Raw genomic sequence first — 27,393 nt, forward strand, 5'->3', positions numbered from 1 at the left:
AGAAACGAACAGGAAGCAACTTTAACAAGTTGTAGCTAGTTAATAAAGAGTTATGTTTAAGAAACATCCTGTAGTTCTGCGTTTTATTATTTGTACAAAGCGTACAAAACAAGACAGCCAGCATCCCAGAGTCGCCTCTTCACTGTTGATGTTGAGACTGGTGTTTTGCGGGTACTATTTAATGAAGCTGCCAGTTGAGGACATGTGAGGTGTCTGTTTCTCAAACTGGACACTCTAATGTACTTGTCCTCTTGCTCAGTTGTGCACTGGGGCCTCCCACTCCTTTCTATTCTGGTTAGAGCCAGTTTGAGCTGTTCTTTGTAGGGAGTAGTACACAGCGTTGTACCAGCTCTTCAGTTTCTTGTCAATTTCTCGCATGAAATAGTCATCCTTTCTCAGAACAAGAATAGATTAACAAGTTTCAGAAGAAAGTTAATTGTTTCTGGCCATTTTGAGTCTGTAATCGAATCCACAAATGCTGATGCTCAACTAGTCTAAAGAAGGCCAGTTTAATTGCTTCTTTAATGAGAACAACAGCTTTCAGCTAACATAATTGCAAAAGGGTTTTCTAATGATCAATTAGCCTTATAAAATTGGATGCGCTAACACAACGTGCCATTGGAACACAGGAGTGATGGTTTCTGATAATGGGCCTCTGTACGCCTATGTAGATATTACATAAAAAATCAGCCGTTTCCAGCTACAATAGTCATTTACAACATTAACAATGTCTACACTGTGTTTCTGATCAATTTGATGTTATTTTAATGGACAAATTTTTTTTGCTTTTCTTTCAAAAACATGGACATTTCTAAGTGACCCGTAACTTTTGAACGGTAGTGTGTGTGTGTACTGTTTTTATAAATCATATAGAAATACTTGTAATTTTTATTTGTATTATAACTAGTACGAAATATATCGATAATTGTGCAAAGTTATCATTTTTACCCTAATTATTCATTTACAAAGTATGCAGAACGGAATTATTCTGAAAGAGTCCAAAAACAATTGACCCGGAAGTACTTAGTTATTCTTGCCTGCTTCACAGATGTGTGAGCGTAAATACTAACCGGATGCTGCAAATTTATACATCCGATGAAACATCTGTTTCCGTCTGATGGGACTGGCTCAGTGCGTAGCCTCCTAGGAACATGGCCGATGGTTAGTTAATGCTGGTGCTTAACCCGATGAAAGAGTCAAAACTGTTTTGCTACATGAGAAGGTACAAGAAAAAGGAGTTCAAACTTGGCAAGGTGGTTAGCTAGCTAGGGTATATCGGGGGGGTGTTGCTTGCTGGAGAAAAGGAAAACAACATGGCGGCTTTGGAGCTCGAATGGATCCCAGAGACGCTGTACAACACTGCTATATCAGCAGTGGTGGACAATTACAGTCGTTCGCGAAGGGATATTCGTTGCATCCCTGAGAATATTCAATTTGATGTGTATTACAAGGTACGTTCATAGTCTAGTTTGCTAACTATATAACGTGATGTTCGCGAGAAGTGACTCGTTTTAGCTAACCGTAGCTATCAAACGCTTTGAAAAGCAAATCAACTGATTACTTGCTATCCTGCTATTTAGCATGCTTGACCAATAGTCCATTGACGACAAAATTTGTTTGTTAACATGTCTTAAAAGTGCATTTCTTGCTGAAGTCCTAAATAGTAGCACATGTGTTCATGATTTTAATTGGGGGTGTCTCAAACCATCCTATGTTTGTGATCTGTGAAAACATTGTGTTTTGGACAGTAGTTAGTTGGATCTCACACTCATATTCTGCATGTTGATAATCATTCTCTGACACTCCTGTCCTTTTTTGATTTCATAACCTGTTTTCATGTTTCCCCAGCTGTACCAGCAGGGTCGGCTCTGCCAGCTGGGGGGAGAGTTCTGTGAGCTGGAGGTGTTTGCCAAAGTTCTACGGGCATCTGATAAAAGGTACTTGGTTGGTTCTGTATAGGTCGTTATCAATGAAATGTCACAATATGGTGCAGAGCATTCCATTTGGCTGCTGGGGGGCATGGAGACCCCTGGCTCTGCTAAAACCATTGACAACTGCATGATGTTTAAGGAATTGTTAAATAAATGTTATAACTAGGTCTATTTGGTTTCAATATAATCAACTCTTGAATAGCATAGACAGATCTATGAATTTCATATTATTCCACATTTAGCTCTATTAGAGTTATACAGCAAGTAACAGCATGCTTTTCATGATCAGTGAACATCAACTGATCATGTAATTTCAGATATGTGAGGGTAACTTATCCATTTGGCATGTAACTAGCTAAGCAAATTCATGTAATTTATCATTTAGCTTGCTTCATCAGAGATTAGGCTTTTGGAAAGAGCCTGACATCGCCAAGTCCTGGTAATGTTGTCAGTCGGACTTCTGTCATCACCACTCTCGATGGAAAACAAATCAAACCATATGTGGATATATCCATCTAGTTTATCCCCTGAAAGTTAGCTTTTTAACTGGCCATGTTGACATGATCTGTTATTAGCTAGCTAGCCAATTTGCAAACTGATGTGGTCCATCAGTCATGCCTGTCAGAAGCAATCGTGATTAAACAGTCTTGAAAACAATGTTGAAAAATGTTAACTTCAATAGGTAGTCCTGCTTGTTGCCTTTGGAGTTCAGAGTGGACCAACTTAAACACAATCATATGTTTGACATCTTAAATGATCGTGCCCCAAATTGTATGAAAAAACACATTGTTATGGTCTATAACCAGCACAGTTACAATACCAGAGCAAGTGTTGTGTCTTGTAAAATCACGAGTTAACAGTACTGCGAGGAGCACTTTTTTTCTATACATACATTTGTCTATTGAATGGCCTCCCCTTGGAGATCAAGCAATGAAAAAGTAGAATAGCTTTAAAAAGCAGGCAAAGGTTGTCCAACTAAGAGAAACCACTCCATTGTCTTCTTGTGCCCTTACTGCTGGTCAGGTTTATTTATTTGAAAGATGGGTATGATTGTTTTTTAAGGTTAGAAAATGTGTAATGAATATGTTTTGTTTTTTAAGGTTAAGGAAAAGTTCAAAGAAAATTGCCACTTTGGATGTTAATATAAAATATTGTATTCATTGTTTGTTATTTTGGCTTGCCTTTTAATAATAACGTGTTACAGTTTTTACCACGTTTGGAAACACGTTTTTTGATTCTTACTTTTAAGTGCTATCCTTTGGGTCCACATTGTAAATGTTTCTGTATATCTCTCTTACCCAAATAAATTACATTTACTCAAATATCCAATTAATGGTGGCCAATATTGAACGATATTGTGAGGCTACCCACACATTTGAAATGACATTATCAAATTATGTTTACTGAAAAGCATGCAGTTAATTGCTGTATAACTCTGATAGCTCTAAATGTGCGCAGTTGTGTTGCATGTTATAATCAGACGTTTGTCATTCGGACTATGCTCATCAAGAGTTGATGATATTATAACAAAATACTTAACATTTTTATTTCACGATCCCTTAAACTGACGGCAGTTGTCAATGGTTTTAGCGGAGCTGCCTTGCCACCCTGAAGGCAAATCAAAATCTCTGCACCTTATTGTGTCGTTTTATTGATAATGACCTATAGAGTGGTGAGGAGGAGTCTACCGTGTCTTCACCATTCATTTTCTGTATTCAGGGTTCACTCGAACATAGTTTTTCAGTTTTCTTTTACTATTGACAGTTAGAGCTGATTTTGGGATTGTATATTCACTCTCAGAATTGTTTAATCAAACTTTTCAAGCCAGCTCCTGATATCAGGGTATATAAACTTAAATATGTCTAGTTTTTGTCCTTATTGCCAAACTTCATAAATACTGCACCCTCAACTTCAAAACTCCTTTGCTAGTTATACAATCATGTAGCTAAGAAATATTCTTGAAATAAATGTAACAATTATTGTTTTGTTGAATAGTCATGACTGGTTATCATTGCTACTTAACGCGGATCCAAGTTCAGTTGAGATCCATTGGCGTAGGGTTAGCTGGATGTTTCTAACTGGTCTTGGAACTGTGACAACAGGCATCCTCTCCCCGCTTAGCTCGATGGGATATGTAGTGATTTTGTCAACACAGCCACATATGTACAGTCTTGTACCCTTAAAAAAAAATGTAACTGTTGATTTAAATCAGACTTAATTCATATAATGAGTAATCCAGCAATGTCAAGTGAATTGACACGAGAACTCAATAGGGACTAAAGAGCACAATGAATGGATAAATTACTTCTGGACATGAAGGAGCAGAGGAGCTCCTCCTCACCACGCAATAGGAATCTTACCCCATAATTACGTGAAATGAAAGGGATCTGATGAGTCTTAAGCCAATGTTGAATGCCCTTGTCTGTTACACATTGACAGATGAGCCTCCTTTATGCTGCGGTTCTCATGTACAGTTGAAGTCGGAAGTTTACATACACTTAGGTTGGAGTCATTAAAACTCGTTTTTCAACCACTCCACAAATTTCTTGTTAACAAACTATAGTTTTGGCAAGTTGGTTAGACATGTACTTTGTGCATGACACAAGTCATTTTTCCAACTATTGTTTACAGACAGATTATTTAACTTATAATTCACTGTATTAAAATTCCAGTGGGTCAGAAGTTTAAATGCACTAAGTTGACTGTGCCTTTAAACAGCTTGGAAAATTCCCGAAATGATGTCATGGCTTTAGAAGCTTCTGATCTGCTAATTGACATCATTTGAGTTAATTGGAGGTGTACCTGTGGATGTATTTCAAGGCCTACCTTCAAACTCAGTGCCTTTTTGCTTGACATCATGGGAAAATCTAAAGAAATCAGCCAAGACCTCAGAAATAAAATTGTAGATCTCCACAAGTCTGTTTCGTCCTTGGGAGCAATTTCCAAACGCCTGAAGGTACCACGTTCGTCTGTACAAAAAACATTATGCAAGTATAAACACCATGGGATCACGCAGCCATCATACTGCTCATGAAGGAGATGCGTTCTGTCTCCTAGAGATGAACGTACTTTGGTGCGAGAAGTGCAAATCAATCCCAGAACAACAGCAAAGGACCTTGTGAAGATGCTGGAGGAAACGGGTACAAAAGTATCTGTATCCACAGTAAAATGAGTCCTATATCGACACAGCCTGAAAGGCTGCTCAGCAAGGAAGAAGCCACTGCTCCAAAACCGCCATAAAAAAGCCAGATTACAGTTTGCAACTGCCCATGGGGACAAATATCGTACTTTTTGGAGAAGTGTCCTCTTGTCTGATGAAACAAAAATGGAATTGTTTGGCCATAATGACCATCGTTATGTTTGGAGGAAAAGGGGGAGGCTTGCAAGCCGACGAACACCATCCCAACCGTGAAGCACAGGGGTGGCAGCATCATGTTGTGTGGGTGCTTTGCTGCAAGAGGGACTGGTGCACTTCACAAAATAGATGGCATCATGAGGGAGGAAAATTGTGCATACATTGAAGCAACATCTCAAGACATCAGTCAGGAAGTTAAAGCTTGGTTGCAAATGGGTCTTCCAAATGGACAATGACCCCAAGCATACTTCCAAAGTTGTTGCAAAATGGCTTAAGGAACACAAAGTCAAGGTATTGGAGTGGTCATCACAAAGCCCTGACCTCAATCTTGAGATGCATATATACTGGTGTGCAAAAGAGCAGCAAAACAAAAACAAATATGGGTATGAGTTAGGTAGTTGGTTGGATGGATGGGCTTTTTACAGATGGGCTGTGTATAGCTGCAGTGATCGGTAAGCTGCTCTGATGCTTAAAGTTAGTGAGGGAGATATAGGTCTCCAACTTTAGTGATTCATTTTTTTTTATATAAATGTGTGTGTGTGTGGTTTGTGTGTGTGTATATTATTATAATTATTTTTTTTTTTTTTTTTTATCTTTATTTTTTTTTGCAATTCATTCCAGTCATTGGCAGCAGAGAACTGTGAGGAAAGGCGGCCAAAGGAGGTTTTGGCTTTGGGGATGACCAGTGAAATATACCTGCTGGAGCGTGTGCTACGGTTGGGTGTTGCTTTGGTGACCAGTAAGCTGAGATAAGGCAGAGCTATACATAGCAAAGACTTATTGATGACCTGGAGCCAGTAGGTTTGGCGACGAGTATGCAGCGAGGACCAGCCAGCGAGAGCATACAGGTCACAGTGGTGGGTAGTATATGGGGCTTTGGTGACAAAACAGATGGCACTGTATCCAATTTGCTGAGTAGAATGTTGGAGGCTAATGTGTAAATGACATCGCTGAAGTCGAGGATTGGTAGGATAGTCAGTTTTACGAGGGTAAGTTTGGCAGCATGAGTTAAGGAGGCTTTGTTGCAAAATAGGAAGCCGATTCTAGATTTAACTTTGGATTGGAGATGCTTAATGTGAGTCTGGAAGGGGAGTTTACAGTCTATCCAGACACCTAGAATATGTGGGCAACTAAAAATACCTAAGTCAGAACCGTCCAGAGTAGTGGCCGATTATTATTTTTTAATTGGGGCCGATTTCAAGTTTTCATAACAATCGGAAATCGGCATTTTTGGACATCGATCATGGCCGATTACATTGCTCTCCACGAGGAGACTGCGTGGCAGGCTGACTACCTGTTATGCGAGTGCAGCAAGGAGCCAAGGTAAGGTGCTAGCTAGCATTTAAACGTATCTTATAAAAAACAATCAATCTTAACATAATCACTAGTTAACTACACATGGTTGATGATATTACTAGTTTATCTATCTTGTCCTGCGTTGCATATAATCGATGCGGTGCCTGTTAATTTATCATTGAATCACATCCTACTTCGCCAAACAGGTGATTTAACAAGCACATTCGCAAAAAAAGCACTGTCGTTGCACCATTGTGTACCTAACCATAAACATCAATGCCTTTCTTAAAATCAATACACAAGTATATATTTTAAAACTTGCATATTTAGTTAATATTGCCTGCTAACATGAATTTCTTTTAACTAGGGAAATTGTCACTTCTCTTGCGTTCTGTGCAACAGAGTCAGGGTATATGCAGCAGTTTGGGCTGCCTGGCTCGTTGCGAACTGTGTGAAGACCGTTTCTTCCTAACGAAGACAGCCAACTTTGCCAAACGGAGGATGATTTAACAAAAGCGCATTTGCGAAAAATCACAATCGTTGCACGAATGTACCTAACCATAAACAAGCCTTTCTTAAAATCAATACACAGAACTATATATTTTTTAAACCTGCATATTTAGTTAAAATAAATTTATGTCAGCAGGCAATATTAAACTAGGGAAATTGTATCACTTCTCTTGCGTTTATTGCATGCCGAGTCAGGGTATATGCAACAGTTTGGGGGCGCCTGGCTCGTTGCGAACTAATTTGCTAGAATTGTACGTAATTATGACATAACATTGAAGGTTGTGCAATGTAACAGCAATATTTAGACTTATGGATGCCACCTGTTAGATAAAATATGGAACGGTTCCGTATTTCACTGAAAGAATAAACGTTTTGTTTTCGAAGTGATAGTTTCCGGATTTGACCATATTAATGACCTAAGGCTCGTATTTCTGTATGTTATTATAATTAAGTCTATGATTTGATAGAGCAGTCTGACTGAGCGGTGGTAGGCAGCAGCAGGCTCGTAAGCATTCATTCAAACAGCACTTTACTGCGTTTGCCAGCAGCTCTTCGCAATGCTTCAAGCATTACGCTATTTATGACTTCAAGCCTATCAACTCCCGAGATTAGGCTGGCAATACTGAAGTACCTATTAGAACATCCAATAGTCAAAGGTATATGAAATACAAATGGTATAGACAGAAATGGTCCTACAACTACAACCTAAAACTTCTTACCTGGGAATATTGAAGACTCATGTTCAAAGGAACCAGCAGCTTTCATATGTTCTCATGTCCTGAGCAAGGAACTTAAACGTTAGCTTTTTTACATGGCACATATTGCACTTTTACTTTCTTCTCCAACACTTTGTTTTTGCATTATTTAAACCAAATTGAACGTTTCATTATTTATTTGAGAATAAGTTGATTTTATTGATGCATTATACACTGCTCAAAAAAATAAAGGGAACACTTAAACAACACAATGTAACTCCAAGTCAATCACACTTCTGTGAAATCAAACTGTCCACTTAGGAAGCAACACTGATTGGCAATAAATTTCACATGCTGTAGTGCAAATGGAATAGACAACAGGTGGAAATTATAGGCAATTAGCAAGACACCCCCAATAAAGGAGTGGTTCTGCAGGTGGTAACCACAGACCACTTCTCAGTTCCTATGCTTCCTGGCTGATGTTTTGGTCACTTTTGAATGCTGGCGGTGCTTTCACTTTAGTGGTAGCATGAGACAGAGTCTACAACCCACACAAGTGGCTCAGGTAGTGCAGCTCATCCAGGATGGCTCATCAATGCGAGCTGTGGCAAGAAGGTTTGCTGTGTCTGTCAGCGTAGTGTCCAGAGCATGGAGGCGCTACCAGGAGACAGGCCAGTACATCAGGAGACGTGGAGTAGGCCGTAGGAGGGCAACAACCCAGCAGCAGGACCGCTACCTCTGCCTTTGTGCAAGGAGGAGCAGGAGAAGCACTGCCAGAGCCCTGCAAAATGACCTCCAGCAGGCCACAAATGTGCATGTGTCTGCTCAAACGGTCAGAATCAGACTCCATGAGGGTGGTATGAGGGCCCGACGTCCACAGGTGGGGGTTGTGCTTACAGCCCAACACCGTGTAGGACGTTTGGCATTTGCCAGAGAACACCAAGATTGGCAAATTCGCCACTGGTGCCCTGTGCTCTTCACAGATGAAAGCAGGTTCACACTGAGCACGTGACAGAGTCTGGAGACGCCGTGGAGAACGTTCTGCTGCCTGCAACATCCTCCAGCATGACCGGTTTGGCGGTGGGTCAGTCATGGTGTGGGGTGGCATTTCTTTGGGGGGCCGCACAGCCCACCATGTGCTCGCCAGAGGTAGCCTGACTGCCATTAGGTACCGAGATGAGATCCTTAGACCCCTTGTGAGACCATATGCTGGTGCGGTTGGCCCTGGGTTCCTCCTAATGCAAGACAATGCTAGACCTCATGTGGCTGGAGTGTCAGCAGTTCCTGCAAGAGGAAGGCATTGATGCTATGGACTGGCCCGCCCGTTCCCCAGACCTGAATCTAATTGACCACATCTGGGTCATCATGTCTCGCTCCATCCACCAACGCCACGTTGCACCACAGACTGTCCAGGAGTTGGCGGATGCTTTAGTCCAGGTCTGGGAGGAGATCCCTCAGGAGACCATCCGCCACCTCATCAGGAGCATGCCCAGGCGTTGTAGGGAGGTCATACAGGCACGTGGAGGCCACACACACTACTGAGCCTCATTTTGACTTGTTTTAAGGACATTACATCAAAGTTGGATCAGCCTGTAGTGTGGTTTTCCACTTTAATTTTGAGTGTGACTCCAAATCCAGACCTCCATGGGTTGATAAATTGGATATTTATTGATTATTTTTGTGTGATTTTGTTGTCAGCACATTCAACTATGTAAAGAAAAAAGTATTTAATAAGATTATTTCTTTCATTCAGATCTAGGATGTGTTTAAGTGTTCCCTTTATTTTTTTGAGCAGTATATTAAATTAAAATAAGTGTTCATTCAGCATTGTTGTCATTATTACAAATGCATATAAAAAATCGGCCGGTTAATCGGTATCTTTTTTTTTTTGGGGTCCTCCAATAATCGGTATCGGCGTTGAAAAATCATAATCGGTCAATCTCTAGTCCAGAGTAGTGATGCTAGTCGGGCGGGCGGGTGCGGGCAGCGATCGGTTGAAGAGCATGCGTTTCGTTTTTACTAGCATTTGGAGGCCACGGAAGGAGTGTTGTATGGCGTTGAAGCTCGTTTGGAGGTTTGTTAACAGTGTCCAAAGAAGGGCCAGATGTATACAGAATGGTGTTGTATGCGTAGTGGTGTTGAGATTCAATGTCAGGAATTGTAAAAAAAACGTAGTTTTAAATGCATTTGGCTAAGGTGTATGTAAACTTCCGACTTCAACTGTATGTTTGTATCACGTCTTTATGCCCTGTCTTTGTGTGTGCCTGCAGACACCTCCTGCACCACTGCTTCCAGGCCCTGATGGATCATGGGGTGAAAGTCGCCTCCATCCTGGCCAACTCCTTCAGCCGCCGCTGCTCCTACATTGCAGAGTCTGATGTCCATGTGAAAGTGAAGGCCATTCACTTTGGCTTTGTTTTAGGTAGGCCCCTGCACCCATCAACTTTCCTCACCTTTCTTCAACCTTTGTGTCTGGTTGTACTAATGTTGACCTTGTCCTGTAGGTGGCTTTCTGTCTGACGCAGGCTGGTATGGTGATGCAGAGAATGTGTTTCTGGCGTGTCTGCAGCTGTGCACACTGCATGATGAGGTTCTGCACTGGTACCGTGCTGTGGAGTGCTGTGTCAGGTCAGTTGGTCCCAGAGAGTTAGTATATTCTGTTCTGATTCTAGTTCTATGGCTGGTAACTCCTAGTTTGTATTTGCCCACAAAAGATTACTAGACTCAACAATTTCTCTTAGGTTGCTTCATGTCCGGAATGGCAACTGCAAGTACCATCTTGGTGAAGAGACTGTCAAGTTGGCCCAGCTGTACATGGACAAACTGGCCAAACATGGTCATCAGGCCAACAAAGCTGCACTCTATGGAGAGCTGTGTGCTCTGCTCTTTGCTAAGAGCCTTTATGATGAGGTATTTTGCCTTGAAGAGATACTGTATATCAAGTGGTTGTTAGATTTTTTGGGGGGTTTTCTGGTTTTTCATTTAGATATCATCACCTATATCATGTCTTGTGCAGGCCTACAGGTGGTGCATAGAGGCAATGAAAGAGATCACAGTGGGTTTGCCTGTTAAGGTCGTGGTAGATGTCCTAAGGCAGGCTTCCAAGGTATGAGTGCTCCCTTTTCCCGTGTTAGACTATGAATGGATAAACAAATCTTTTTTGTGATGTTTCCTTACTGTCACATGTGCCACTCTAATGCTGTATTAGTAATGTATGCTGCTTCAGACTGTAGTTGGAACTTATCGTGGATTCATGTGTTTGGACCTACAGGCCTGTGTAGTAAAGAGAGAGTTCAGGAAGGCAGAGCATCTGATAAAGCATGCTGTTTTCCTGGCACGGTAAGTTAGTTTCACAACACTGTGTGTTGTAAAATATATAAGCTAGTATTTGTCTGTTTCCTTCACTAATGTCTGTTTCCTTATTGTTTTGCAGTGAGCATTTTGGACACAAGCATCCCAAATATTCAGACACTCTCCTTGATTATGGGTTTTATTTGCTGAATGTGGATAACATCTGCCAATCAGTTGCAATATACCAGGTGAGAGAGTTGGTCTGACATGTACGGTTGAAGTCGGAAGTTTACATACACTTAGGTTGGAGTCATTAAAACTCGTTTTTCAACCTCTCCACAAATTTCTTGTTAATAAACTATAGTTTTGGCAAGTTGTTTAGAACATCTACTTTGTGCATGACACAAGTCATTTTTCCAAGAATTGTTTACAGACATATTATTTCACTTATTGTGGGAAGCTTGTGGAAGGCTACACAAAATGTTTGACCCAAGATAAACAATTTAAAGGCAATGCTACCAAATACTAATTGAGTGTAAACGTCTGACCCACTGGGAATGTGATGAAAGAAATAAAAGTTGAAGTAAATCATTCTCTCTATTATACTGACATTTCACATTCTTAAAATAAGGTGGTGATCCTAACTGACCTAAGACAGGGAATTTTTATGAGGATTAAATGTCAGGAATTGTGAAAAACTGAGTTTAAATGTATTTGGCTAAGGTGTATGTAAACTTCCGACTTCAACTGTAGATAGACAGCAGAGAGGGGAGGTGTATCAAATGTGTGATATTGAAACTGTGTTAATATTCCAGACGGCTCTAGATATCCGGCAGTCGGTTTTCGGGGGAAAGAATATCCATGTGGCCACAGCACACGAGGACCTGGCATACTCTTCCTATGTGCATCTGTACAGCTCTGGCAAATTTGACAATGCACTGTGAGTAATCGTTTTGTCACCATTGAGACAATGACTTATCAATGACCCAAGCCCGCCTCAGCTAATCCCTCCATTGTGACGCAGAGTTGTCATAATGCTTCAGCAAATGTGCAATACACCAGGGGTGTCGGTAGACACAAATAAGTAACCTAATTTATGTCCCTTTAACTGCCCTGAATGCCTCTACTGATCCTACAGCTATTGCATGCAGTAATCATGTGCCTTTGAACCAGATTAATACTGTTAACATTAAGCCGGTGAGCCCTAGGAGGAAGTCCACTGTGTGAAGCTCACCCTGCACTAACACAAAGAACGAGCACATCTGCTGCTAAGCATCCCAGTAAAGCAATAAAGCAAGTTACACGTTAACATATGTAGCTTAGAAAACAACGTTCATGAAATCAATAATTTGCTAGAAACAGATGACATTCATATTCTGACTATTTCTGAAACTCACTTAAATAATACCTTTGATACAGTTGTAGCAGTACAAGGTTATAACATTTACAGAAAATATAGAAATGCCAATGGTGGTGTTGCTGTTTATATTCAGAACCACATTCCTGTAAAGCTTAGAGAGGATCTCATGTTAAATACTGTTGAAGTAATATGGCTACAGGTTCATCTGCCTCACTTACAGCCCATTCTAGTGCGAAGCTGCTGTAGATCACCAAGTGCAAACAGTCAGTATCTGGATAATGTGTGAAATGCTTGATAATGTATGTGATATCAACAGAAGTATATTTTCTGGGTGATTTAAATATTGATTGGCTTTCATCAAGCTGCCCACTCAAGAAAAAGCTTCAAACTGTGACCAGTACCTGCAACCTGGTTCAGGTTATCAGTCAACCTACCAGGGTAGTTACAAACAGCATAGGAATGAAATCATCATGTATTGATCACATCTTTACTAATGCTGCAGATATTTGCTTGAAAGCAGTATCCAGATCCATCGGATGTAGTGATCACAATATAGAAGTTTTGTAGTGATTCTTATGTTATTGATGTAAAGAAGATGTTGGTCCGTGGTGTGTAATGAGGAGAAAACAGACAATGCACTTGACATATTTATGAAATTGCTTATTCCAGTTACTAATAAGCATGCACCCATTAAGAAAATGACTGTAAAAACTGTTAAATCCCTGTGGATTGATGAGGAATGAAAAAATTGTATGGTTGAGAGGGATATGGCAAATAAGTCTGGCTGCACAACCGATTGGCAAACTTATTGCAAATTGAGAAATCATGTGACTAAACTGAATTTAAAAAAAAAATTACACTATGAAACAAAGATAAATGAAATAAAGAATGATAGTAAAAAGCTTTGGAGCAGCAAGGATTCGCCTTTTTTTTTTTTTTTTTCAATTTTCACCTAAAATGACATACCCAAATCTAACTGCCTGTAACTCAGGACCTGAAGCAAGGATATGTATATTCTTGATACCATTTGAAAGGAAACACTTTGAAGTTTGGGGAAATGTGAAATGAATGTAGGAGAATATAACACATTAGATCTGGTAAAAGATAATACAAAGAAAAAACCTTTTTTGTTATTTCTTCAACCCAGACACAATTTAGGTTTTGGCCACTAGATAGCAGCAGTGTATGTGCAAAGTTTTAGACTGATCCAATGAGCCATTTTATTTCTGTTCCACATTTTGTATCAAGACTGGGTTAGGGTTGTACATAATGTTGCTGCTTCTGTCTCTGATGACCGAAAATTGCTTCTGAACACCAGAACGGCGATTATTCACCACGAACTGGCAGAATCCTTTATTTCCTTTAAATAGCCCGACGTGAATGACATACTGCTTTCCCGGGAACAGGTCCAGATCCCTGTCATTTGCGTGAAGAGAAGGCAGAGAAAGGGGCCAGAGGGCGTGCTGCCTTCTGAGAATTTGTAGACGATCGAATAAACCCACACTGCCTTCATTCTGCTAGCAAACGTGCAATCTTTGGGAAAATAAAATCGATGACCTATGCGGAAGATTAAACTATCAACGGGACATTCAAAACTTATCTTATTCTTCACGGAGTCGTGGCTGAACAACAACATTATCAACATACAGCTGGCTGGTTATACACTGTTTCGGCAGGCTAGAACAGCGGCGTCTGATAAGACAAGGGGTGGCGGACTATGTATTTTTGTAAATAACAGCTGGTCCACAATATCTAAGGAGTCTCAAGGTTTTGCTCGCCTAAGTTTAAGTATCTCATAAGCTGTAGACCACACTATCTACAGTGGTTGCTCCACTAAAAGTTTTGCAATTATGCTGCGGGATTTAGAGGTAATTTGTGGTTTAGTACGGTACCCTGCGTCACCACTTCATTGCTCCAGACCAGCGCAAGGGGGAGTTAGAGCACTGATTATGCTTTTGGGTCCTACTGTGTATGTAACTGACAATGAATGGGTGACATAAACCTAAATAGAAACTGATAATTGTACCCTTTTTAAAAAACATTTTTAACTTCATTATTACTTACAAAAACTGTTACACTAAGGTTGTTATTGTGTTAGGAATATTTTGCTCTTACTGTAGCCCACTTTCGACCGGTCATGTTGTACTGCGCCTGAGTGGCGCAATGTTCTAAGACACTGCATAGCTGTGTTGCTACAGATGCTGGTTCAATACCCGTGCCAGCCTCGACTGGGAGACCCATGAGATGACTGTAGGTTTAGAATAGAAACACCATAATATGAATCAAATGACTTAAGCAAACACCAGGATTCTTTAGCTAAATAGCACAGCACTGTAGCCTACTCCCGATCGTCACGTTGTATAGTGCCATATTTTCCGTTTCATCCTAACGGAAACCCAGAGGGGTTTTTGTTTGTCTTGGAATAGAAACACCGTAACATTAATCAAATTAATTAAGCAAGTACCTGTCAAGTTTGGACACACCTACTCATTCCAGGGTTTTTCTTTATTTTTTTATATTTTCTACATTGTAGAATAATAGTGAATACATCACAACTAATGAAATAGCACACATGGAATCAGTTCAGAACAAATTCTTATTTACAAGGACAGCCTACTCCTTCCTCCCCGTCGGGGAATTGAACCCCGGGCCCCCGCGTGCCCACACGACACGGCGACTCCCGACCGTCACGTTGTACAGCGACATATTTTCCATAGAATTCTGCGGCACCACACAAGCTGTGCTGCAGTACGCTGCAACTTTTAAATGACGAACAACTATCTACCCAGAGATTTTCCATCTGTATTTTTCATAGCTGTCTACATACCACCACAGACTGATGCTGGCATTAAGACTGCACTCATTGAGCTGTATTGCGCCATAAGCAAACAGGAAAATGCTCACCCAGAGGCGGTGCTTCTAGAGGCCGGGGACTTTAATGCAGGGAAACTTAAATTGCTCTTAATAAATGTCTATCAGTATGTTAAATATGCAACAAGAAGAAAAAAAACTGTAGACCACCTTTACTCCACATACACATGCATACTAAGCTCTCCCTCGCCCTCCATTTGGCAAATCTGACCATAATTCTAACCTGATTCCTGCTTACAACCAAAAATGAAAGCAGGAAGCACCAGTGACTCGGTCAGATGAAGCAGCTGCTAAGCTACAGGACTGTTTTGCTAGCACAGCCTGGAATATGTTCCGGAATTCCTCCAATGGCATTGGAGTACACCACATCAGTCATTGGCTTCATCAACAAGTGAATTGATGACGTCGTCCCCACAGTGACCGTACATACATACCAGAAGCCATGGATTACAGGCAACATCCACACTGAGCTGAAGTCTAGAGCTACTGCTTTCAAGTAGCGGGACTCTAACCCGGAAGCTTATAAGAAATCCCGCTATGCCCTCTGACGAACCATCAAACGGGCAAAGCGCCAATACAGGACTAAGATCGAATCGTACTACACCGGCTCTGATGCTCGTCGGATGTGGCAGAGCTTGCAAACCATTAGACAACAAAGGGAAGCACAGCCGAGAGCTGCCCAGTGACACAAGCCTACGAGACGAGCTAAACTACTTCTATGCTCGCTTCAAGGCAAATAACACTGAAACATGCATGAGAGCACCAGCTGTTCCGGAAGACTGTGTGATCATGCTCTCCGCAGCCAATGTGAGTAAGACCTTTAGACAGGTCAACATTCAGAAGGCCGCAGGGCCAGACGAATTACCAGGACGTGTACTGCAAGCATGCGCTGACCAACTGGCAAGTGTCTTCACTGACATTTTCAACCTCTCCCTGTCTTGAGTCTGTAATACCAACATGTTTTATGCTGACCACCATAGTCCCTGTGCCCAAAAACACTAAAGTAACCTGCCTAAATGACTACTGACCCGTAGCACTCACATCAACACCATTATCCAAGAAACCCTAGACCCACTCCAATTTGCATACTGCCCTAACAGATCCACAGATGATGCAATCTCTATTGCACTCCACGCTGCCCTTTCCCACCTGGACAAATGGAACACCTATGTGAGAATGCTAATCATTGATTACAGCTCAGCGTTCAACACCATAGTGCCCTCAAAGCTCATCAATAAGCTAAGGACCCTGGGACTAAACACCTCCCTCTGCAACTGGATCCTGGACTTCCTGATGGGCCGCCCCCCCCAGGTGGTAAGGGTAGGTAACAACACATCCGCCACGCTGATCCTCAACACAGGGACCCCTCAGGGGTGCGTGCTCAGTCTCTTCCTGTACTCCTGTTCACTCATGACTGCACGGCAAGGCACGACTCCAACACCATCGTTAAGTTTGCCGATGACACAACAGTCGTAGGCCTGACCACCGACAACAACGAGACAGCCTATAGGGAGGAGGTCGGAGACCTGGCCGTGTGGTGCCAGGACAACAACCTCTCAATGTGATCAAGACAAAGGAGATGATTATGAACTACAGGAAAAAGAGGACCGAGCATGCCCCCAGGTTGAGGGCTTCAAGTTCCTTGGTGTCCACATCACCAACAAACTAACATGGTCCAAGCACACCAAGACAGTCGAGATGAGGGCACAACCAACTTTTCCCCCCTCAGGAGACTGAAAATATTTGGCATGGGTCCTCAGATCCTCAAAAGGTTCTACAGCTGCACCATCGAGAGCATCCTGACTGGTTGCATCACTGTCTGGTATGGCAACTGCTCGGCCTCCGACCGCAAGGCACTACAGAGTGTAGTGCGTACGGCTCAGTACATCACTGGGGCAAAGCTTCCTGCCATCCAGGACCTCTATACCAGGCGGTGTCAGAGGAAGGCCCTAAAAATTGTCAAAGACTCTAGCCACCCTAGTCATATGTTGTTCTCTCTGCTACCACACGTCAAGCGGTACCGGAGCGCCAGGTCTAGGTCCAAGAGGCTTTTAAACAGCTTCTTCCCCCAAGCTATAAGACTCCTGAACATCTAAACAAATGGCTACTTAGACCATTTGCATTGCCCCCTCTCTTTTACACCGCTGCTACATTGTTATTATTTATGCATGGTCACTTTTAATAACTTTACCTTCATGTTACCTCGACTAACCGGTGCCCTCGCACATTGACTCTGTATCGGTACCCCCCTGTAAATAGCCTCGCTATTGTTATTTTACTACTGCCTTTTAATAGTTACTTTTATTTCTTATTCATATATATATATATTTTTTTAACTGCATTGTTGGTTATCGGGTCGTAAGTAAGCATTTCATTTCACTGTGACTAATTAAAATTGTGACTAATGTGACTAATTAAAATTTGATTTGATTTTTTTAATTGGCAAGATTCGCAAGCTTAGGCATGACACGCCAGCAACAAATGCTGACACTACATATCCAAGTTGATCTGACCAAATTATGAAAGACAAGCATTGTAATTTTGAATTCTGTGAAGTTAGTGTGGAAGAGGTGGGAAAATGATTGTTGATAGACAATGACAAGCCACCGGGGTCGGACAACTTGGATGGAAAATTACTGAGGATAATAGCGAATGATATTGCCACTCCTATTTGCCATATTTTCAATTTAAGCCTACTAGAATGTGTGTGCCCCCAGGCTTGGAGGGAAGCAAAAGTAATTCCGCTACCAAAGAATAGTGAAGTCCCTTTTACCAACCCTTTAGTAAGCTTTTGGAAAAAATATTATTTGACCAGACAATGCTTTTACAGTAAACAAATTGATAACAAACTTTCAGCATGCATATAGAGAAGGTCATTCAACAAGCACAGCACTTACACAAATGACTGATGATTGGCTGAGAGTAATTGATGCTAAAAAGATTGTGGGGGTTGTTTTGTTAGACTACAGTGCAGCTTTTGACATTATCGCTCATTGTCTGTTGCTGGCAAAACGTATGTGTTATGGCTTTACACCCCCTGCTATATTGTGGATAAAGAGTTAAGCCAGAGTGGCTATGTATGCAGATGACTCAACACTATACATGTCAGCTACTACAGCGACTGCAATGACTAAAGGACTGAACAAAGCGCTGCAGTTAGTTTCAGAGTGGGTGGCAAGGAATAAGTTAGTCCTAAAATCATTGTATTTGGGACAAATCATTCACTAAACCTCAACTAAATCTTGTAATAAATAATGTGGAAATGAAGCAATTTGAGGTGACTAAACTGCTTGGAGTTACCCTGGATTGTAAACTGTCATGGTCAAACATATTGATACCACAGTAGCTAAAATGGGGAGAAGGGCGTCCTTAATGAAGGGCTGTTCTGCATTCTTAACAGCACTATCAACAAGGCAGGTCCGACAGGCCCTGGTTGTCACACCTGGACTACTGTTCAGTTGTGTTGTCAGGTGCCACAAAACAGGACTTAGGAAAATTGCAATTGGTTCAGAGCAAGGCAGCACGGCTGGCCCTTGGATGTACACAGAGAGCTAATATTAATAATATGCATGTCAATCTCTCCTGGCTGAAGTGGAGAGATTGACTTCATCATTACTTGTATTTAAGAGGTATTGACATGTTGAATGCAGCTCGGACTCCCATTGTTTAAATAATTTTATATCTTGATGATAATAATCAATACGCCTTGACTAATGCCCAAGGTTTGTAAGACAATGGGTTAAATAATTAGGCAAGGACTCGGTTTTCTGCAAAAGGTTCATTCAGCTTTATTCAGAGAACGTTCTGAGGTCAAGATAACAAAACAGTCATTATATAGTTTCTTGCTTACTTACGCACATGCATTTACACACAAACTGTTGGTGAACTGCATCCCCCTTTGACTTCCCACACTGTTTATCACTATCCAGCTCAGCCTGTTCCTTTCCCTCAAGGTTAGGAACCCCTTGAAGTTTCTACTCCCTTTACCATCTGGCTCCTGCCCTCTTGGGCCCACTAAATACGCACACACATTTCTCTCCCCCTCCAGCCTCTACTAGACTTTCTGGGACTAATCGATCATTACATTGATTATTCATTAAGCATGCTACATGACTTATAATTCATAATGGTTTATTGATTCATTTACCTTTTTATTAGATAATTTTTCTTATCACCCATGCATACCCCACAAGACATGCCACAAGAGGTCTCTTCACAGTCCCCAAGTCCAGAACAGACTATGGAAGGCGCACCGTATTACATAGAGCCATGACTACATGGAACTCTATTCCAGATCAAGTTACCCATGGAAGCAGTAAAATTAGATTTAAAAAACACCTTATGGAACAGCGGGGACTGTGAAGCAACACAAACATAGGCACAGACACACACACACACGATAACATACGCACTATACATACACATGGATTTAGTACTGTAGATATGTGGTAGTGGTGGAGTAGGGGCCTGAGGTCACAGTATGTTGTGAAATCTGTGAATGTATTGTAATGTTTTTAAAATGGAATAAACTGCCTTAATTTTGCTGGACCCCAGGAAGAGTAGCTGCTGCTTTGGCAGCAGCTAATGGGGATCCATAATAAATACAAATTCCATAGGGCTCGGCAGTATACCGTATTTTACTATATACACCGGTATTGATGCACGGACCAGTTGGGGTTTTTACTTTACCTTGTATAACGGTATTTTAATGTTTGGTTTGTTAAGTGTGTAAACGCCACTCTGCCATGTGTAATGTCCATTTTTATAGTTTACTCTGTTTGCTTCTTGAGTTGTCTCTCTCCCTCCTTCCACATACACCAAGCCCCACCCCCATCATACCATACTCATAAAGCATATTTAGAACTTTAATTATAAAACAAAATTGAACAATATTGTGCTCATATTTAGGCCATGTCGCTCAGCCCTATGTCACCATCTCTTATGACCTTAAATTTACACCAAGGTACTTGGTTTCCATTCATGTTATGTACTCTTACTTGTATTTCAACCTCTGAAGTTCATGCAGGCCATGTTTGTGCTTTAGCTACTGATGTAACTGTGTCGCTGAGTTCAATATGTTCCCCTGGTGTGCCCTCTGGGTATTTTGTGTACAGATTCCATGCAGAGCGGGCCATAGACATCATCACTCACATTCTCCCTGAAGATCATCTGCTGCTTGCCTCCTCCAAAAGAGTCAAAGGTAAAAACGGCTTTCACAGCTATCTGTGTACTCCTGTTCCCCAGCCTTCGTGATGGGCACACGGATGTCTGTGAATCTCAAGGGTATCCAATACGTTCCACTGCGGTAGAGGATTTGTTTTATCATGGAGGTGATGAGAGGTCTGTAATTTGGAGAATAAATAGATTGGATCAGTAGATATCTTTAATTTCCTAACTAACTTGTTCAGATGACCATCTGACTTTGTCCTCTTTCTGACTGTGTTGTGCTGTTCCCTCAGCTCTGATCCTGGAGGAGATTGCTATTGACTGCCACAACAAGGAGACAGAGGAGAGGCTGCTCCAGGATGCCCATGACCTCCACCTCTCCTCTCTCCAGCTGGCCAAGAAAGCCTTTGGGGAGTTCAATGTTCAGACAGCGAAGCACTATGGCAACCTGGGCCGCCTCTACCAGTCCATGAGGAAGTTCAAGGTCAGATCATCCCTCCTTTTTATCCAAGTGTCTGTTGAAAACATGCAGTGGTTGTCGTCTGACACACTGTCATCCTATGTGCTGTCTGGTAAACTTCCATCCAAATCTTCTCCACAGTGTTTACCAACCCTGTGATTTCACCTTGATAGCAGGAAGTGAATCCTCTTTCTAAGGAGGCTTAAATGTCACAGGGGCTCTGGGGTTTTATGGTAGTTGAAAATGCAGACCCCAAGGCTGTGGATGACTGAGGTCTCACTTGTTTGTTTCAGGAGGCAGAGGAGATGCACATCAAGGCCATCCAGATCAAGGAGCAGCTTCTGGGTCAGGAGGACTATGAGGTGGCTCTGTCTGTGGGCCACCTGGCCTCTCTCTACAACTACGACATGAACCAGTATGAAGATGCAGAGAGGCTTTACCTGCGCTCCATTGCTATCGGTCAGTCTTCAGGCTAGATTGGGGTCTATTCTTCCCTTGTGTACTCTTCTTTTTTTGTAATCTATTCTTCCTCATTCTACCATTCCATGTTCTTGTGTGTGTGTGTTTCCCCCCCTGCAGGTAAGAAGCTGTTTGGCGAGGGCTACAGTGGACTTGAATACGACTACAGGGGCCTAATTAAACTTTACAACTCTGTGGGGAACTATGAGAAAGTCTTTGAGTACCACAATATTTTATCCAATTGGAACCGGCTGAGGGACCGGCAGTTTGCTGTGGCTGATGCCTTAGAGAACGTAAACACCAGCCCCCAGGCCACCGGGGAGGTGGTGCAGTCCTTCCTACTGTCACAGAACAATGGGGCTGGCCCACCTGCTTAGGCTCACCACACAGACACACACATGCCCACACACTGATAGAAACGCTAAAGGTGTTCGGCTCACTTACATTTGTTGAACACACCCTCTCTCCACATCAAGCTACATGGTTGGCCTTGCAATGGGACACCTGGCTATGGGAAAATGCACTATCGCCTGTGGAATGCATATAATCCAGTGTTTTTTTTGTCCTCACTTTCGCTCCCAACGGGGGGATTCTCCTGTGATCAACCCGGTATTGAACATTTGATGGAAGGAACCTCTTGCCATCCACTTTGCATCACCTAACATCGCTTTCATCACCTTCAGTCTTCTGTAAGAGGAATTGAGAGAAGGGGGAAAAATAAAACAACGACATCATAGTGTGTTCTAACTCTAGAATAGGAATTGGTTTGTTTTTGCCTTCATTTTTGGTCAGCCCTTGCCCTTTGTTGACCATTGGGATGTCCCCTACAGGCATGGATGGAGCACCGTTTTGCTTTGGTCAATTATAAAGAGCAAGTTACTTTTTCTGGGTGGAATCCTTATTTTATTGTTCTAATGTCATGAGGGTGTTTACAAAAGAGCTTTCATCCATGGACCAAATCTTCAGTTTCCTTTTTGTAACACCTGTTTCTGTCTCCATCTAAAGACGTTGGCGCTGTCTTTATGCTTGTGCTTAAAGGTTGTCCGTGATTTGATGAATTTGAAATGCACCAGTGTGTGTATTAAATTTCACCACAATTGTGCTCAGTAGATTTGTTGTTGATGCGCTGACGTGTAGTTTATTTGAAAGTGTACGTAGGTACCTTTTTTTTGAGGAATTGAAATGACAAGTATTTATAAGGAATTTCATAGAGCTAAACCAAAAACAAGTGAGCTTAAACCTGCTATTCAGAAGACTCCCTCCCTGTGTTCCAGTGCAAACGCCCAGACGGAGGCTATTGTGCATATAAGCCTGGTACATTGATTCAAAGTTGGCCTTAGTGGGAGTGACCGTACTGAGTAAAGTATTAGTCATTTAATTTTAGCGAATCACACAGCTGCAAGGCATGGCTCTGTGCTTGTGGTATGCTAGCATACGGGGGAAGGTTGTGGGAGATGATTGGTTGGTAGATTAAGCCTATGCTTCAGGAGTTTCTCCCGGGCATTCTGTACTGGCTAACGAAGGTCAAGTTTGACCCGTTGGACTACCAGACTCTTCGGGCATTTGGGCTGAAGTGTCTGGGAATGAGATTATGGGTCCTCAAACACACCATTAACAACAGAATAGGCCTTGTGTTTTCATTTTAGAAACCATTTGTCTAGTGAAGGATTACCTTTTCCAAAGTAATGTAGTAAAGTACCCCATTGTGTATGGACTAGGTCAATGGAAATGATTGCCTTGTTTTTGAACAAATGCATGTCTGTCTAATGGATGTTAATGTTACATGTGCTGTTATGTTTCAACTGAAGTCCAAGCCTTCGCCTTAAAGGATGATCAGCCAAAGGTGCTCTTGTTCTGGTTCTTAGCATGCTTGCTTTCCTAATACCCACACTGGAGAGAGACAGGAAGGTCATATGTTTGACCTGACATGCACTACCGTTCAAAAGATTGGGGTCACTTAGAAATGTCCTTGTTTTTGAAAGAGAAAAAAAATAAAATTATTGTCCGTTAAAATAAAATCATATTGATCAGAAATAGTGTAGATATTGTTAATGTTGTAAATTACTATTGTAGCGGGAAACGGCAGATTTTTTTAATGGAATATCTACATATGCGTACCGAGGCCCATTATCAGCAACCATCACTCCTGTGTTCCAATGGCACGTTGTGTTAGCTCATCCAAGTTTATCATTTTAAAAGGTTAATTGATCCTTAGAAAACCCTTTTGCAATTATGTTAGTACAGCTCAAAACTGTTGTTCTGACTAAAGAAGCAATAAAACTGGCCATCTTTAGACTAGTTGAGTATCTGGAGCATCAGCATTTGTGGGTTCGATTACAGGCTCAAAATGGCTAGAAACAAAGACCTTTCTTCTGAAACTTATCAGTCTATTCTTGTTCTGAGAAAGGAAGGCTATTCCATGTGAGAAATTGCCAAGAAACTGAAGATCTCATACAACGCTGGGTACCTCTCCCTTCACAGAACAGTGCAAACTGGCACTACGCAGAATAGAAAGAGGAGTGGGAGGCCCTGGTGCACAACTGAGCAAGATGACAAGCACATTAGAGTGTCTAGTTTGAGAAACGGACACCTCACTAGTCCTCAACTGGCAGCTTCATTAAATAGTACCCGCAAAACACCAGTCTCAACGTCAACAGTGAAGAGGCGACTCCGGGATGGTGGCCTTCTAGGCAGAGTTCCTCTGTCCAGTGTCTGTGTTCTTTTGCCCATCTTAATATTTTCTTTTTATTGGCCAGTCTGAGAAATGGCTTTTTCTTTGCAACTCTGCCTAGAAGGCCAGCATCCCAGAGTCGCCTCATCACTGTTGATGTTGAGACTGGTGTTTTGCGGGTACTATTTAATGAAGCTGCCAGTTGAGGACTTGTGAGGTGTCTGTTTCTCAAACAACAGTTTTCAGCTGTGCTAACATAATTGCAAAAGGGTTTTCTAACACAGGAGTGATGGTTGCTGATAATGGGCCTCTGTACGCCTATGTAGATATTCCATTAAAAATCTGCCGTTTACATCTACAATAGTCGTTTACAACATTAACAATGTCTACACTGTATTTCTGATCAATTTGATGGTATTTTAATGAACAAAAATTGTGCTTTTCTTTCAAAAGCAAGGACTTTTCTAAGTGACTTTTGAACGGTAGTATACACTATATATACAAAACTATGTGGACACCGCTTCAAATTAGGGAATACGGCTTTTTCAGCCACACCTGTTGCTGACGGGTGTATAAAATCGAGCACACTGCCATGCAATCTTCGTAGACAAACATTGGCAATAGAATGGCCTGTACTAAGAGCTTAGTGACTTTCAACTTGGCACCGTCATAGGATGCCGCGTTTCCAACAAGTCAGTTCGTCAAATTTCTGCCCTGCTTGAGCTGCCATGTCCAATGTAAGTGCTGTTATTGTGAAGTGGAAACGTCTAGGAGTAACAACGGCTCAGCCGCGAAGTGGTATGCCACGCAAGCTTACAGAACAGGACCACAGAGTGCTGAAGCGAGTAAAAATCGTCTGTCATCGGTTGCAACACTCACTACCAAGTTCCAAACTGCCTCTGGAAGCAAGGTATAAAGCTCGCCGCCATTGGACTCTGGAGCAGTGGGAACACGTTCTCTGGAGTGATGAATCACGCTTCACCATCTGGCAGTCCGACGGACCAATCTGGGTTAGGCGGATGCCAGTATAACCCTACCTGCCCGAATGCATAGTGCCAACTGTAAAGTTTGGTGGATGAGAAATGATGGTCTTGGGCTGTTTTTCATGGTTCAGGCTAGGCCCCTTAGTTCTAGTGAAGGGAAATCTTAATGCTACAGCATACAATGACATTCTAGATGATTCTGTGCTTCCAACTTTGTGCCAACAGTTTTGTGAAGGCCCTTTCCTGTTTCAGCATGACAATGTCCCTGTGCATAAAGCGAGGTCCATACAGAAATGGTTTGTGGAGATCTGTGTGGAAGAACCTGACTGGCCTGCACAGTCCTTACCTAGACCCCATCGAACACCTTTGGGATGAATTGGAACGATGACTGCGAACCAGGCCTAATCGCCCAACATAAGTGCCCAACCTTACTAATGCTCTTGTGGATGAATGGAAGCAAGTCCCTGCAACAATGTTTCAACATCTAGTGGAAAGCCTTCCTGGAAGCGTGGAGGCTGTTATAGCAGCAAAGGGGGGACCAACTCCATATTAATGCCCAAGATTTTGGAATTAGTTGTTTGACGAGCAGGCCATGTAGTGTATCTGTGAGCTAAGACTGATTCATGGGGTCCTCAAATCAAGGACACCCAGTCTTTCTGAGTGAAGACCACCAGCCCCATTTGTCAGCCAGCTTTCCTCAACAGCTTTGTTATGAAAAGTATTGAACCATGGGCGATGCATTAGGATGAACCGAGTTACAGAGATGAACAGACAGATTAGCTACAAAGTCATAATCTGAACAAGTGAAGCAAATAGACATTGTTGTTATCTTGATTTCTAACCCTTTCACCCCCAAGTGCTTTGCCTGTGTAAATCTGACAATAGAAAGTGTTGATTTAAGAAATTAATGTTGAAAGAGGTGATCCACCTTGTAATCGGAGGTTGTGGTCCACCCTGGCTGTTATATGGCTGTCTGTATGTCCTTAGTTTTGTTTACAAGGCTCTAATTGTTTCTTGTGAATGTTACTGGAAGGGATCCTTAGAACATCTAATGGTATTTGTGATTGCAGCACACTATTCTTTCTGTCAATGTCAGCAAGACTGCAGTAAGATTCATTGACGGTGTCTCTGGAAGCAGACAGCTCTTAAATCAGGGCACGGTTTGTTATAGGTGGAACAACTTGAGGGTTTCTCTGCAAGACATGTTTTCCACTGGAACTGGAGCAAATACAGCCCATTAAGCTTTTTTATTTTGTTTTTAATACATGTGCTGTCTATATTCTCACATGCATTGCAAGGCGCCAGCCTTTTTTTACGGCACATTTATTTCCACACTAACATCATTTTAACCATTGCTCACTCTGAAACTCCTGTATATGGAAGGTTGTCCAATTCTACAAGTATAAATATGGGCAAGTTTCATAGACCTACATTTAAGGCCACTCTTCGACTAAAGTTTTGATTAAGGTTATGATGAGATGGCTAAACTTCATTTTAAGAGGTTTGCATCACCTGTATTTAATCCATAGTTAACTATGTTCTTGAAATCACATTTAAAGGTCTTGATTATTAACAGATAATTTGGCCAACTCCTGGAATCATTTAATCTTGGTCTGTGAAACTGTTCCTACATGTGTTAAGAGGAGTATAAGTACTGTGCCTCTAGGTTACACGTGTAGACACATTGAGTTTAGGTATGACCCTGAGAGAAGAATCTGGCAGGATTTGCAGAACTAGATTGCCGATATTCCGTGCATGCATTATCAGAGTTTAAGGAACTGTGGTGTGCATTGAAGTGATCTTTTGATATGTATGTATTCATTGCATACTGTTTGTATTGCTGCCTGCTGCAAAGGTGTGTGTATACAGTCCTCTGGTTAAGAGTGGTCTTAGTGGTTGTTCCTCATGCTGTCCATGTCTACCCAGAAAGGTAAAATGAAATTATTGTAATGTGTGTACTGAAAACATGAAAATAGTTGTAATTTTATGTATTCTCTCCATTATTTGAATGCCTTCTGCAGTACCTCCAAATCAAATTCTGACAGTTAGCAACAGTGGGTCAGCCCATTATTCGGTAATGGGATGGGTTCTTAAAATGAAATAGCACAAAAAAATATTAAATGAGGGCTTTCAAGAATCTTCTTTTACTTCATGTCAACACTGTAGCTACCATGTTTTTGTACGTTAACATTTTACATTGGAAATATTGTTCTCTTCAAAGATCAAAATATGAATATTAAAATGTCTAAAAAATTAAAGACATGTATTAGTGCAGAGCGATGAAGAAATTTGTTTCGGTTATTAAACAACTGATTGACAGACGTCGGTTCAATTACTTGAATTCC

General features: G+C 41.7%; 1 protein-coding gene across 1 annotated transcript; it reads left to right on the plus strand.

Moving 5' to 3' along the window:
- Positions 1–1,057: 1,057 nt before the first annotated feature.
- LOC106568090 (amyloid protein-binding protein 2) lies at positions 1,058–27,369 on the plus strand. Its single transcript, XM_014138113.3, has 13 exons — positions 1,058–1,451; positions 1,849–1,937; positions 10,058–10,209; positions 10,292–10,415; positions 10,529–10,697; positions 10,804–10,893; positions 11,059–11,126; positions 11,221–11,326; positions 11,894–12,018; positions 20,424–20,509; positions 20,769–20,959; positions 21,229–21,394; positions 21,515–27,369. Exons 1-13 carry the CDS (start codon positions 1,314–1,316, stop codon positions 21,769–21,771), a joined length of 1,761 nt encoding a protein of 586 aa, XP_013993588.3. The 5' UTR covers positions 1,058–1,313; the 3' UTR covers positions 21,772–27,369.
- Positions 27,370–27,393: the final 24 nt, after the last annotated feature.

This window comes from Salmo salar, chromosome 13 (assembly GCF_965601325.2).
Source record: "Salmo salar chromosome 13, fSalSal1, whole genome shotgun sequence".
Taxonomy (NCBI): domain Eukaryota; kingdom Metazoa; phylum Chordata; class Actinopteri; order Salmoniformes; family Salmonidae; genus Salmo; species Salmo salar.